This window comes from Amia ocellicauda, chromosome 22, assembly GCF_036373705.1.
Source record: "Amia ocellicauda isolate fAmiCal2 chromosome 22, fAmiCal2.hap1, whole genome shotgun sequence".
NCBI lineage: Eukaryota > Metazoa > Chordata > Actinopteri > Amiiformes > Amiidae > Amia > Amia ocellicauda.
This window is the reverse complement of record NC_089871.1, coordinates 4648085-4661616: the sequence shown is the minus strand read 5'-3', so window position 1 is coordinate 4661616 and position 13532 is coordinate 4648085. Positions and strand designations below refer to the sequence as shown.

At 47.8% G+C, this 13532-nt stretch overlaps 1 protein-coding gene across 2 annotated transcripts in view; it reads right to left on the bottom strand.

The window, feature by feature from the left end:
• The window catches only part of brip1 (BRCA1 interacting helicase 1), a 31765-nt gene extending 21937 nt beyond the window's left edge, over window positions 1-9828 (bottom strand). The window contains exons 1-10 of one of the 2 annotated variants that reach the window (XM_066695829.1): window positions 9764-9828; window positions 8950-9075; window positions 8640-8751; window positions 8299-8475; window positions 8030-8172; window positions 7453-7602; window positions 2432-2728; window positions 899-1120; window positions 372-571; window positions 142-274 (exon numbers count right to left, since the gene is read on the bottom strand). In XM_066695829.1, coding sequence (XP_066551926.1) covers window positions 142-274; window positions 372-571; window positions 899-1120; window positions 2432-2728; window positions 7453-7602; window positions 8030-8172; window positions 8299-8475; window positions 8640-8751; window positions 8950-9042 — 1527 coding nt within the window. In that variant the 5' untranslated portion in view covers window positions 9043-9075; window positions 9764-9828. Of the gene's footprint in view, window positions 1-141; window positions 275-371; window positions 572-898; window positions 1121-2431; window positions 2729-7452; window positions 7603-8029; window positions 8173-8298; window positions 8476-8639; window positions 8752-8949; window positions 9076-9637; window positions 9743-9763 lie in introns of those variants that run through there. The other variant, XM_066695830.1, reaches the window with a different exon arrangement.
• Window positions 9829-13532: the final 3704 nt, after the last annotated feature.

The following is a 13532-nucleotide window of genomic DNA, read 5'->3' as shown; positions in this document are numbered from 1 at the left end:
GGGTTTGACAAGTCACGTACTGTGCACCCTGTCCCGAGCTGTATCCTGGATCCTGGATCCTGTAAAACAGTGAAAGTGGAGAGCAGGCACGTCTCGTTCATATTTTTAAATGGAGCAGACGGGAGGGAGCCTGGCTCTCACCTGCAGGATGGGAAAGGTGGCCTCTGTGATGCCCAGGCCGTGGAAGATGCCCAGGATCTCCTTGCCACTCCAAACCTTGCAAGCCGTCTCATACCCCCTCTCCACCAACAGCCCACAGCTCTCCTCGACCCAGCTAGACGGGGGGGAAACATATTAGAAGGACTTCCAAAGGGGGATTTGCACACGAGAGAGAGAACAGAGTGAGACCGGACGATGCCGGCCAGTCGTACTTGATGAGGCTGCAGCAGAAGGCCCTCAGGGGCTCGTGGTCGGCACGGCGGATGTTGTGGTTGACCATGAGGTCCACCTCCTCGCGGGCGGTCAGCAGCTGATGCTGGGTGAGGGTGAAGCTGGCGCTCTCTCGGGCACAGTCCTCGATGTTATGGGCCTCATCCAGCACCACCACCTGGCCTTTTAGGGAGATGTCCATCTGCAGGGACACACAGAGACGATGACCGAGCCCCACCGAGGTGCTTGTGTGATTAGGCACCTTCCACTACACGTGGACCAACTGTCAGATGACCCATGCTATCAGTGTCAGCTTATTTCACAAATAAATAAACTTAATCGGACAAAAAACTATAATTAACCTTATTAACAAACCCAAAATGATCACGTGAAAACAAGATGGCCGCTCTTCTCTTACTCATCATTAGCATTACATCACCAGACTCCCACTTCATTGTGTTCCTAGACTAATTCACTTCGCATTTCACAGTCCAGCAGTGGTGTCGATTATAAAACGTGTCTCACTCACACTCTCCCTGATCTGCGGGTCCAGCAGGTAGTTGTAGGGACAGAAGACGATGTCGGCCTCCTGCATGAGCTCGCGAGCGGCGTAGTAGGCGCAGGAGCGCAGTTTTCGGCCCAGTCCCACCAGCTCCTCGATGTCCCAGGCCTGGTGCAGCCCATGCTCCCACTGCAGCAGCTTCTGCTCTCGCATCTTGTGCACGCCGTGGAAATAGCGACAGGACTGGCCCTGCACACACAACACGACACAAACACACACGGTTATCACTCCCAGTTCGGCACAGGTTAAAGGGGTCAAAGCACAGTACAGACTGGGGGAGAAACGTCCACTGAAGACCAGGACAGAAGGTGCCCATATTGATGAAACCTGTATAATATAATAGCCCCAGTAAATGTCAAATCCCTGTAGTTCTTAGGTTTTTGTTCAATTTCCCATCAAGCACAAAGTGGATTATTGGCGGGCTTTAAAAACGAAATTACTGAACAATAAAGCAGGCAGAGTTGGGAATAGCTGAGGTGGCGGTGTGCAATTTTTTGTGTCTTTGTGTCAGATCCCTGTGCCCCCACAAAGAAAATGTCTGTGACCCCTTCTATGCTCACACCAAGAGCATGACATGGGAACACACTACAGGCATTCAGAGTCATCAGGACTTGTGGGGGGGGGTGGGGGGAGCTCAGGTAATAATAAGGAAGAGAAAAGAAAACTGAGACAAGGGCAGCAGCTCATCCTTCATTTCACTGTAACACAACACCCAGCGCAGCACTGCGAGGTGTGATCGCACTTCACCCTGCCTTTCTCTCAGGACTGCCGGCCGGCTCTGTCTCGGGCGAGGGGTGTGACAGCGCCAGGCTCTGCGCAGACACCTAAGGTGACAGTGTAATTGGGGCTCATTACAAGCACTGCCTCGCCCCCGGGGCCCTCCGTCACGGCGCGAACAATAGATGCGGCCCGAGAACAAAACGCATTTGAAGCCTGCGACACGGTGGCATAACAAAAAACTCTGTATGACTGATTGAGTGTATTCTTCGCGGTAATTGCTGCCCTCGCGGCGACAGTAACTGGATTTTGTTTGCAAATCTTTAAACGGAGGGGTTATATTACCGCCCCAGCAAACTGGGGCTGACTCATGCTTTTTCTTTTTCAAATTCGGACAATTAAAAGCAATTTTAAGGTGATGCCCATTCATGATACAGTCAGGAAGGAGGGCGAGGGTCAGCGAGATCAATGGGGCTCTGGGAATTAAGGGTTGTTTATGAGGTTTGCTGTTGTGTCCCTAAGCAGGCCTCATTTGTAATCCTTTGAAAGACACTCTTGGGGTGTTAGAAAATCTGTTACAATCTGTCATCCCCCTCTCTACAAGACACTCCCCACCTCAGGCGCTGGGAGAGCTGTGCTTGGGAAGACATGTCCAAGATTTACGCTGAGGCTGTGGTACGAGAGAGAGAGAGAGAGAGAGGGAGGGAGGGAGACAGAGAGAGGGAAATAGAGGCAGAGAGACACAGAGAGTGAGAGACAGAGAGAGAGAGGGGTCTCACGCACGTTCTTGGCCTCCAGCAACTCCTTGCAGCGCTCGTTGCGACTGCCTTGCTTGGAGACCTCGGGGTGGACGCAGGTGTGGTCCCGGCTGGACAGGATGGTCATGGGGACGCTGGAGTAGGCCGAGCGCCGCAGCTCCCTCGTGATCTGCGTGATCTGCTTGTGAGTGCGTGTCCCGAAGAAGATCTTGGGAACCTTCGCCTTCCCGCCGCAGCAACCGGCGCCATTCTCCTTGCCCTTCCCTCCGTCCTTATCCGTCTTGGCACTGGCACAGAGGCACCGAGAGCATGGCACTGGGGTCTGGACATGTGCAGAAAGAGAGGCATGGTATAAAGCTAAAAATCCTGTATATTGAATCCTTAATGGCACGTTTATGGCAACGTCTCTTCAAGTAGATGGCAAAGATTATAAATGTCTTTATGATGTAAATCGTGACAAAGATGAATTGCTAAAAAAGCTTCCCCCCAGCCCCCACTCCCATCACTTTTATATAGAAAGATTTCGTAATCCCCCCCCCCCCCCCCGATTTTAAACTCCCAAGTCACTTGAAATAACAAAGCCCAGTCTGCAGGCTGAAATGCAATATAGGCCCCATTGATGAAATTTTGTCATGAAACTGATTTTTAATTGTGGCTTTTAATTGCAGAAAGCAGATGACATTTCACTCACACAAGGAATGTGGCCTGCAGCTATTCTGTAACCAAACCCAGGCAGCTAAATAGCTCTCAAAGTGGGACTCTGGCTTGCCAAGGACCGACTGCAATGTCAGCTCAGGGGCAGGCAGCACTGCCCACCCCTGACAGGTACCACCATCGCAAGAAGAGCAGAAGGTGTCCTACATTAATCGTAGACAAAAACATATTTCCTACTTTGTGTGAGGACTCTGAAGTTAAACAACAAGTGTCACACCGCCATAGTTGCACAAATTGCAAACCAACAACTTGGGAGAGTTATACAATGCTCTGCAGCTCATTATTGTAATAATCCAAAATCTGCTTTATCCATTTAGTAGCTGGCAAAGTCATAGACACACATTGAGTCGCTGTTACAAAACTGTGTTTCCTCTTTCCACATAATTACACAGTAACAGGAGAGGGTGGCTTATCCCCCAAGACCAGAGCAGTGCCCGAGGAACACAGTGCAACTCAGCTGCACCTAATCGGGAAAATCTTAAAGTCAGCTGGAGAAGTCAATCTGAGAAACAGAATTGCCCAGTATACACGTGATCATTCGTCATCAATAGTCACAAATGTTTCACGTTTTCAGTACATTATCTAGACAAACAGATTCCCTTATTTCGTCAATCGTGTCACTGTGTATCCAGCCACAGCCATTCCTTACGAGTCAGCCGCAGCGTGGAGGTTTTCATTTTTAACCCTTCAGTTAAAGATTGCCACTACCCTACCAAAAGACAGGCCCTGGCCGCTCTCCTCCACTGACAGAAGTCCCAATAACGGATCGGCGACACTCTTTTCGGCTTTCTCTTCCTTCCCTTGCAAACTGTAATCAGTAAGATTATCCCCCATAAACAAATGCTAAGTCACGGCGTGTGTTACACCACAATACCAGGGATCAAGCTGTCTCTTAGCCTCGGTTTCTGTGGAAAAGCTGGTTCGGATTACCCGCAGTCCTTCTCAACCTTGTTTGCCATTAAATATTACAATGCGCGATAGAATGGAGGTAAATGTGACCCCATCCAGGGCTGTCACTCACGGGGATAAAGGGTCCGCTGATGTGCCAAATAAACAGGGCCCTCGAAACGGATAGGGTTACGGCCCTGCTGGAATTGTGACACGGCCGGCTCGGGTTGCCTCTAACAGAGGATTGCTTTACCCAGTGCTGCCACATTAAATAGCCAGCTCCAAATATCCTGCCTTCTATATGGAATAATTACTTATTCATTGAGGAGGATAAAGGGGAGAGTTATGAATGGGGCCCTTGTCAGCGGCAGCACAGGAAACAGCTGACACAAGGCTATCCGTTACACGCTCCGAGATGCCTGACACAGTTTTGGCTTCACTCGCATCGTAGTAGTGAGGAGACACCCCAGGAATGCAGATAACACCCTCAGACCCCTTCTCCCTAGGTCCCTCCGTCCTTCTGTCCCTCCCTCCCGCCACCCTTCCCCTCCCCCTAATATGGCACAGCACCTTTCGGCTCCGCTCACTGGCAGGGGCAATGCTGGACTCACAGGAGTGGTTTAATATGAAACTCAAAGCAAAGTTTCAAACTGAAGGCGCTTCGCTGGGCCAGTCTTGCTACCAGGGCCTCATCAAGTTGCTTGCCAAAGGAGGCAGGTAAAAGTCTCCAGGGGAGTGAAACACACAGTCCCAAACATCCAGAACCCACAGCTATAAAGACTTTGAAACTGATTTTGATGTGAGCGTATGTCCCCATGATTGGTGCAGTTTATGGCACTGTACATTATTGATTTTTAAATCCAGGTAAGTAGACGACTGGCTCAATCACAAGTTTTGATTACAAAAAAATTATAAACATACCATTTAAATGGCGCAACAGACATTTGCATTGAACATCGGTTCGGCTGTTCGGGGTACTGGCAGATCAGTGCTGCGTCGGGGTTTGTTTCAAGCGGGGAGGAATACTGATCTGCCCCCATGGCCAGGCATGGCGAGGAAGAAAAAAACCCTCCTGAAAATCACCTCAAGCAAAACGGTGACAGGGTTCGGCCACTGCAGACACATTCAGTGTACAAATAGGGCAAATACCAGACAACACACCATGGCTTAAAGGAAAAGCCACCTATGCTTCAAGCTAAGAAAGGAGAGCTTAAGATGTTTAAACAAGAGTGGGAAAATCGGCAGGGAAATCCTGCAGTGACTCCAAGTAAACAACTCACTGAACAATTGTTTATGTGGAAAGTGAAGGTGGGGTATTGCTGCTGCTTACAAACACAGGAAGGCCTGCTTCCCCCAATCTTACCGCATCGGCGTGTATAAAAGAGCTGTGGAGTGAAGCAGCTGGGCTGGAGAGAGAGAAGAGGGGATGGGGGGCTGGTTTATACAGAGGAAGACAGTCTGTAACAGCTCCGTCACTCGGCACAGGTAGCCCGATACCCTGTCCTGCAGGCCGGCAGGAAGAAAAGGTCGCTTTATACAGCCTTCCTCGCTTTTTAGCGCGGTAACAAAGACGCCCGAGCGAGGCCGGCGCGGCGTTCCTGCTGTGTGAAATCTCACACTGTCCAGGGTGCGGAGAGAGAGAGAGAGAGAGAGAGAGAGAGAGAGAGAGAGAGAGAGAGAGAGAGAGGAGCGTGGGGAGGCGGGGGGCAGAGGGATCGCTGTCTCTCTAGCCGTTCCCCTATCCTCTCACCCTGGGCATTAAAGCTCGTGGGTCTGGGGGAGGGAGGGACAGGGACCGAGGGGGTCCTCTCTTGCACCCTCGCTGTCACAATCTCTCGATAGCCCCTCACAAAGCATCTGTTTATCCCCCCCCCCACAACCCCAACACCCCCGCACACACGGTAACCAGCGGGTGAACCCATTTCAATATTTATCACGGGCTTTCACAGATCACTGCGAAGCGAGCAAACGTTTTAATTAAACTGGAGCTCGCTTCAAAGGGCCCATTCAAGATGTCAATCAGCGAGCACGGGATCGAGTGCGGTGTCGGGTGAGAGAGTGTAATGCGAGCCGCCCACTTTCCTCATCCCATGGCTGTAAATTAGCCCGCCTGTAGAGCCCCGGCTGCCATTGTAACAGTCTGCCAGTCCGCAGGAACGTGTAACTGAAGTCACTCCGAGCCCATTGTACAGGTTGTAAGCAATATGTTCGTCTGTGTGATGGGCGAGCACAGTAACACAGATTCTTTTCACCGGCGGTTTCGTGATACCCGGGGTGTTTGTTACAATGCACTTGATTTTCTCTGTACCTTCAAGAGCTGGCAGGCCCGCGATGGGAGATGCCATGATACAGCCTTACATAAAACAGGAGCCACGTTATTTTTATGATTACTGCCACTAATACAAATACAAATACCAAAACCTCCTATCAAATCCTGATTGTGACACCTAAGATCTGATTGGCACAAGATTAATCAGGTCGATATCCCTAACACACCTTGAGTGGAATTTAATTTAGTTTAGGTGAAGCTGAGCCTTGACCACTTGATGTCCGTTACTCTGCTGCTGTATTTAACTGTGCTCTGTTACAGCCTGAACAAGGTAGAGCTCTCATACTGAAAAGGTGCTATACGAGTCTCCTGCAGTGTGGAAATTCCTGTATTACACTATGACAACTAGTGAACTTTTAACTAGTTATTACTCTTCTGGATTTTTTTCCCCTCCCTCCATTTGGAACACATTGCGGTCTTATGGTAATCCTTGTTAGTTGTCTTGGATAAAGGCATCCGTCAAATAAACAAATATACAAATAAAGCAATCAATCAAAAAAGCACTGAAACAGCTGGAAACACAGCATCTATAAACGTGAAATGTGGTTGAAACTCAATGCTCTCACATCTCTATACAGATATAAATCCAGGCAGATTCACACGATCTTCTAGAAACCGTGCTTGCTGAAGAGAGTGGAGGTTTGTATTGTGGCTCGTACTGCACAGCACAGCACAGGACCCCCTGTCAGATCAGCCATGGAGACCACCTGGCAAACACAGAGACCGTGTAATAAAGCTCCTCCAGTTGTAAAAGCCTTGGGCAGACAGTAACCAGGCAATCCAAGACCCGGGCCCAGCTCTCCATTCAGCGGCCTGTGCTTCCCTCTGCTGGAGGACTGCAGACACACGTGCAGTCATTTCATGATTCTTGTCAAATATACACTGATAGGGAATACAGGAAGTACAACTCTGATGCCTGCCTACTTTGGCTCCTATATACAAGTAAACACAAGGCGCTAGATATTCCATGATAGTTACCATATGCACTTTAAATTTGGCAAAACGTTGCATTCAAATCATATATATCATATGTAGATTTATTGGGCAGTAAGTATTCAGTCTTGGCGTCGGGTTAAACTCACTCAGAAGGGGATGTGTCGAGTGTGGGTACTCACAGGGCAGGGGTCTGCGGGCAGTCTGTGGGTGCTCTCCGTGTGTGAGCTGTGCTCCACGCTCCAGCGCTGGGCCCCGGGGCCTCTATCCTCGGGCTCCGGCTCGTCGTCGATGAACTGTACCCCTCTGTCCAGGCAGCGGCGCTTTCTCTCCTGCACAGCGCAGACCAGGTCAGCCTCCCTCCCACAGCAACACGAGGACAAACACAAGCCTACTGCAGGCCAGACAGGAGTCGTAGTGAGGGCTGTCCAGACACCTCTATCACCCCTTACATACTACTGGCATATCTGAACCGACTCGGAACCAGGGTGGCCCGGTGCGGCACCTTACCCACTGGCAATTTTGACTAACAGGGCTGAGAACAGAGGCAGATAACATTCCCAGGCTAGGGTGGAGAAGGGTGTGCAGTAACTTCACCCTGGAGAGAGAGATACTGTGGGCTGGAGCTGGGATCGGCCACCACGGCTCTTCCAGAAACTGAAGGAACAAATAGGGACCAATGTTGAAGCACCACTGACATGCAACGGTAGGCTCCATGATTCTGGCCCCTGCCGGAACAGGCTCACAGACGGGGGTTACCTTATTGTCAGTGGAGGGGGTGCGGATCCTCTTCCTGGCCTCCTGGAAGTCATCATCATGGTCCTGGCAGACAGAGGCCTGGAGCCGCTGGGACAGCCGGGATGCCAGCGTGCCCTTCAGGCTGAACTCCTCTGGCTGGGAAACTGAAACACAAGGAAACCAACACAGCCTGTACCACTCTGCTGTACCGCGGTAACCGCACTACTGGAAACCACAGCGGAACGAGACAAACGGCCCATTTCGATGTTTGGTACACGGTCGGTGACTACCTGTGTCGAGTGGTAGGGGCGTGCTCTGTGCAGGGGGCGTTGGTGGGGCAGGGGGCTGGCTGGGAGCCGCAGAACCGGGCAGCTGGGGAGGGCAGGAGTGGCAGTTGCACTGACAGAGCTGGGCAGCCCCTGGCTTCTTGCAATCGTCCAGAGAAATCTCGTCCACTGTCGCATTACCTTAAAAACCCAACAATGTGTCCACCAACAATGTCCCCTACCTCACAGTGTGACTTGATAGCACAACAGGAATAAGATGACAACACCTAAATGAAAGATCTCTTACACTCCTCCTTGTAAACATTATTTAAAAAAGCAAATAGCGCTTCCGTGCGGCTCCTTACCGTACTTTGCCTGCTGCCAGGCCAGTGCCGAGCAGAGCAGCGCCAGGCTCTTCCCACTGCCAGTGGGACTCTCCAGCAGACAGTGCTGCTGGCAGTTGAGCCCCCGCACGATCTGCAGACGACAACAGCAAGCGGTCAGTTCATATAAGGACTCGATCTTCGTTGGACAACCGCACATCGCGTCTCGGTGAAACAGACGAGATAAACCTCTTCCCAGGAACACTGATTGGAGAACGTGTGCCTTATCGGTGGTTGTGTGTGATTATGGACAGGAACAACTGCAGGTCAGGAGACTCAGCGGGGCACTTACCGAGTTCATCATGGCCAGCTGCGAGGGGTAGGCCTTGCAGGGGAACTGGATCTTCACCCCCCCAATGGTGTACTCTGACGGGAAAGTGGCCATTGTGACGGCAGGGTCTCAACTCACGCATCTGCACTGTAGAGATATGGGACAGACATTGTGCATATAATATCATACAAATACCCATCATATTGTTGTTAATATAATATCCTTCTCCGTCTTATTATTATTATAGCATTTCCATGGCTTTTATGCTCAATACTATGTACACAGCTACATTTGAGTATATTTATGTATTCCAAGATTGAACTTTATCCTAAACCTTACCCTTGAAATAACTGGGCACTTTATAATGTAGTAATATAAATATTAGTGATTCCTTTGCTGATATTTGCATGATCATAATTGGAGTTATAGGAGTTATAAACAGTGTATGACTTTTGCTTTACCAACACACACAAACTGGATTGCATTCTTACAGCATCGTAGCCTAATGCGCATTATAGGATTGACTGGCCATATTATAGCTTTAACATCGTTTAAGCAACCTGAAAAATAAAGAGATCCGTGTGTCTATATTTATTTAACCGCAGTTAAAAAAATAATTCCCATTTTTAACACTTTAATACGAGCGTAAGGATGTCTGCTAAAATATAAACAATAGTAGCTACAGGAGCGTTGACACATGCGCACACACCATTGCGCATCAATCGGCCGGTATCTCACACGAGTTCAATCTCCACTTTCACTTCGTCGGCGAACGTGTTGCTGTAAAGCAGAGCTGTTCATCTGAATATAATGATTGAAAATAAATGTCTGTTACCTCAGTTTGCAACAGTGACAGAACAGCGGCGAGCAGCTAACATGCTTCACTTTCAATTCCCGCCTAGGCTGGGATTGACAACAACCAATCAAATCCAAGAGAGCTGCCCGGCTCGCCCAATGCCCGGGCAGCAGGACGCATCCAAACACACCCACACGCACAGAACAGCCAATGGGCGAATGCGTTTGCTTCGGTGCAGCCAATAGAAAACACCCGTGACCCACCTGCCATGCGGAAGTAGCTCAACCCGGAAAAACAAGTCGTACTTCCGTACACACGGAGCCTCCTCGGTATGGCACGGCCTGGTTTGTGGGATGGAACCGCATAACAGCGTCGCATTGTGATCGGTCCGTATCCGTCAGAGGTATGTGACGTTTCAGCCTGTTTATCTGCAGAGAGCGAGATGTATGCAAGCGTGTGTACAGTTATTGTACTATCGGTAGCTTAAAATAATCAAATTAAACTAATAATCAATACATACATAAAGAATACAGTTGGATAAGGGTCAATAGAGGTAAGGTCTGTAGGCTTTACTCAGCATGTGTCAGCACCCACACAATCACACACTGGATCTGGTAATTATCCGTGGGGTAGAGATGTATAACTTCATCATATCACCCCAAATCCAGATGATTTCTGACCACTGCCTTATTACATCTGAGCTGCTTGCATAGTGATGGACACACAAAAGAGGAAGATAACATCTCATTGCCTAAATCCTACTGTTAATGATAAAGGTACCACTCTGTTGCCTACTGCTGGTTTATCAAAACAAGCCTTTAAATGCGCCTTTATTCAAATACAACTGTAGGTTTGTAGTACAATCTTTCTCACAAGATTGGTGATTAGTGGCATGCAATAATACAGACTTTACTATGAGGGACTTGTCAAAGTATTTCAGGTCTGTATGATACACCATGGTGTTCTGAGACGCGGACATCATCTCTGAAATGTGTGACTTAACCTATAGTGCTGATTCACACTCAAGATGTTACTCTGTGAATTGGAGCCTGGTCTGATGTGATCTACCCATCAACCTATACAAATCTATTGAGGATATTTAAAATCGATGTCTTTGAAAGTGAGTAATCTGTTTTTGAAACTAGCTAGCAGGAAGCTAACAGATTTTTATCACGTTTTAACATACGTACAATCAGCAAATGACAGAATTCAGAAATGTATGTGTGTTTCTAGCCACTTTAATAACACTGCGCTGACTTTAACAGCAGTGACACTCTACTGCGCTGACTTAACAACACTGCGCTGACTTAACAACACTGCGCTGACTTTAATAACACTGCGCTGACTTTAACAACACTGCGCTGACTTTAATAACACTGTGCTGACTTTAATAACACTGCGCTGACTTTAACAGCAGTGACACTCTACTGCGCTGACTTAATAACACTGTGCTGACTTTAATAACACTGCGCTGACTTTAACAGCAGTGACACTCTACTGCGCTGACTTAACAACACTGCGCTGACTTAACAACACTGCGCTGACTTTAACAGCAGTGACACTCTACTGTGCTGACTTTAACAACACTGTGCTGACTTTAATAACACTGTGCTGACTTTAACAACACTGTGCTGACTTTAACAACACTGCGCTGACTTTAACAACACTGTGCTGACTTAACAACACTGTGCTGACTTTAATAACACTGTGCTGACTTTAACAACACTGTGCTGACTTTAACAGCAGTGACACTCTACTGTGCTGACTTTAACAACACTGTGCTGACTTAACAACACTGCTGACTTTAACAACACTGTGCTGACTTAACAACACTGTGCTGACTTTAATAACACTGCGCTGACTTTAATAACACTGCGCTGACTTTAATAACACTGTGCTGACTTTAACAACACTGTGCTGACTTTAACAACACTGCGCTGACTTAACAACACTGTGCTGACTTTAACAACACTGCGCTGACTTAACAACACTGCGCTGACTTAACAACACTGCGCTGACTTTAATAACACTGCGCTGACTTTAATAACACTGCGCTGACTTTAATAACACTGTGCTGACTTTAACAACACTGTGCTGACTTAACAACACTGTGCTGACTTTAACAACACTGTGCTGACTTTAACAACACTGCGCTGACTTAACAACACTGCGCTGACTTAACAACACTGCGCTGACTTTAATAACACTGCGCTGACTTTAATAACACTGCGCTGACTTTAACAACACTGTGCTGACTTTAACAACACTGCGCTGACTTAACAACACTGTGCTGACTTTAACAACACTGCGCTGACTTAACAACACTGCGCTGACTTAACAACACTGCGCTGACATTAACAGCAGTGACACTCTACTGCGCTGACTTTAACAACACTGCGCTGACTTTAACAACACTGTGCTGACTTTAATAACACTGCGCTGACATTAACAGCAGTGACACTCTACTGCGCTGACTTTAACAACACTGTGCTGACTTTAATAACACTGCGCTGACTTTAACAACACTGTGCTGACTTTAACAACACTGCGCTGACTTTAACAACACTGTGCTGACTTTAATAACACTGCGCTGACTTTAACAACACTGTGCTGACTTTAATAACACTGAGCTGACTTTAACAACACTGTGCTGACTTAACAACACTGCGCTGACATTAACAGCAGTGACACTCTACTGCGCTGACTTTAACAACACTGCGCTGACTTTAACAACACTGTGCTGACTTAACAACACTGCTGACTTTAATAACACTGCGCTGACTTTAACAACACTGTGCTGACTTTAACAACACTGCGCTGACTTTAACAGCAGTGACACTACTGCGCTGACTTTAATAACACTGCGCTGACTTTAACAACACTGTGCTGACTTTAATAACACTGTGCTGACTTTAACAACACTGTGCTGACTTAACAACACTGCGCTGACTTTAACAACACTGCGCTGACTTTAACAGCAGTGACACTACTGCGCTGACTTTAATAACACTGTGCTGACTTTAACAACACTGCGCTGACTTTAACAGCAGTGACACTACTGCGCTGACTTTAACAACACTGCGCTGACTTTAACAACACTGTGCTGACTTTAATAACACTGTGCTGACTTTAACAACACTGTGCTGACTTAACAACACTGCGCTGACTTTAATAACACTGCGCTGACTTTAACAACACTGCGCTGACTTTAATAACACTGTGCTGACTTTAATAACACTGCGCTGACATTAACAGCAGTGACACTCTACTGCGCTGACTTTAACAACACTGTGCTGACTTTAACAACACTGCGCTGACTTTAATAACACTGCGCTGACTTTAACAACACTGTGCTGACTTTAATAACACTGTGCTGACTTTAACAACACTGTGCTGACTTAACAACACTGCGCTGACTTTAACAACACTGTGCTGACTTAACAACACTGCGCTGACTTTAATAACACTGTGCTGACTTTAATAACACTGCGCTGACATTAACAACACTGTGCTGACTTTAACAACACTGTGCTGACTTTAATAACACTGTGCTGACTTTAACAACACTGTGCTGACTTTAACAGCAGTGACACTCTACTGTGCTGACTTTAACAACACTGTGCTGACTTTAACAGCAGTGACACTCTACTGTGCTGACTTTAACAACACTGTGCTGACTTTAACAACACTGCGCTGACTTTAACAACACTGTGCTGACTTAACAACACTGTGCTGACTTTAATAACACTGTGCTGACTTTAACAACACTGTGCTGACTTTAACAGCAGTGACACTCTACTGTGCTGAC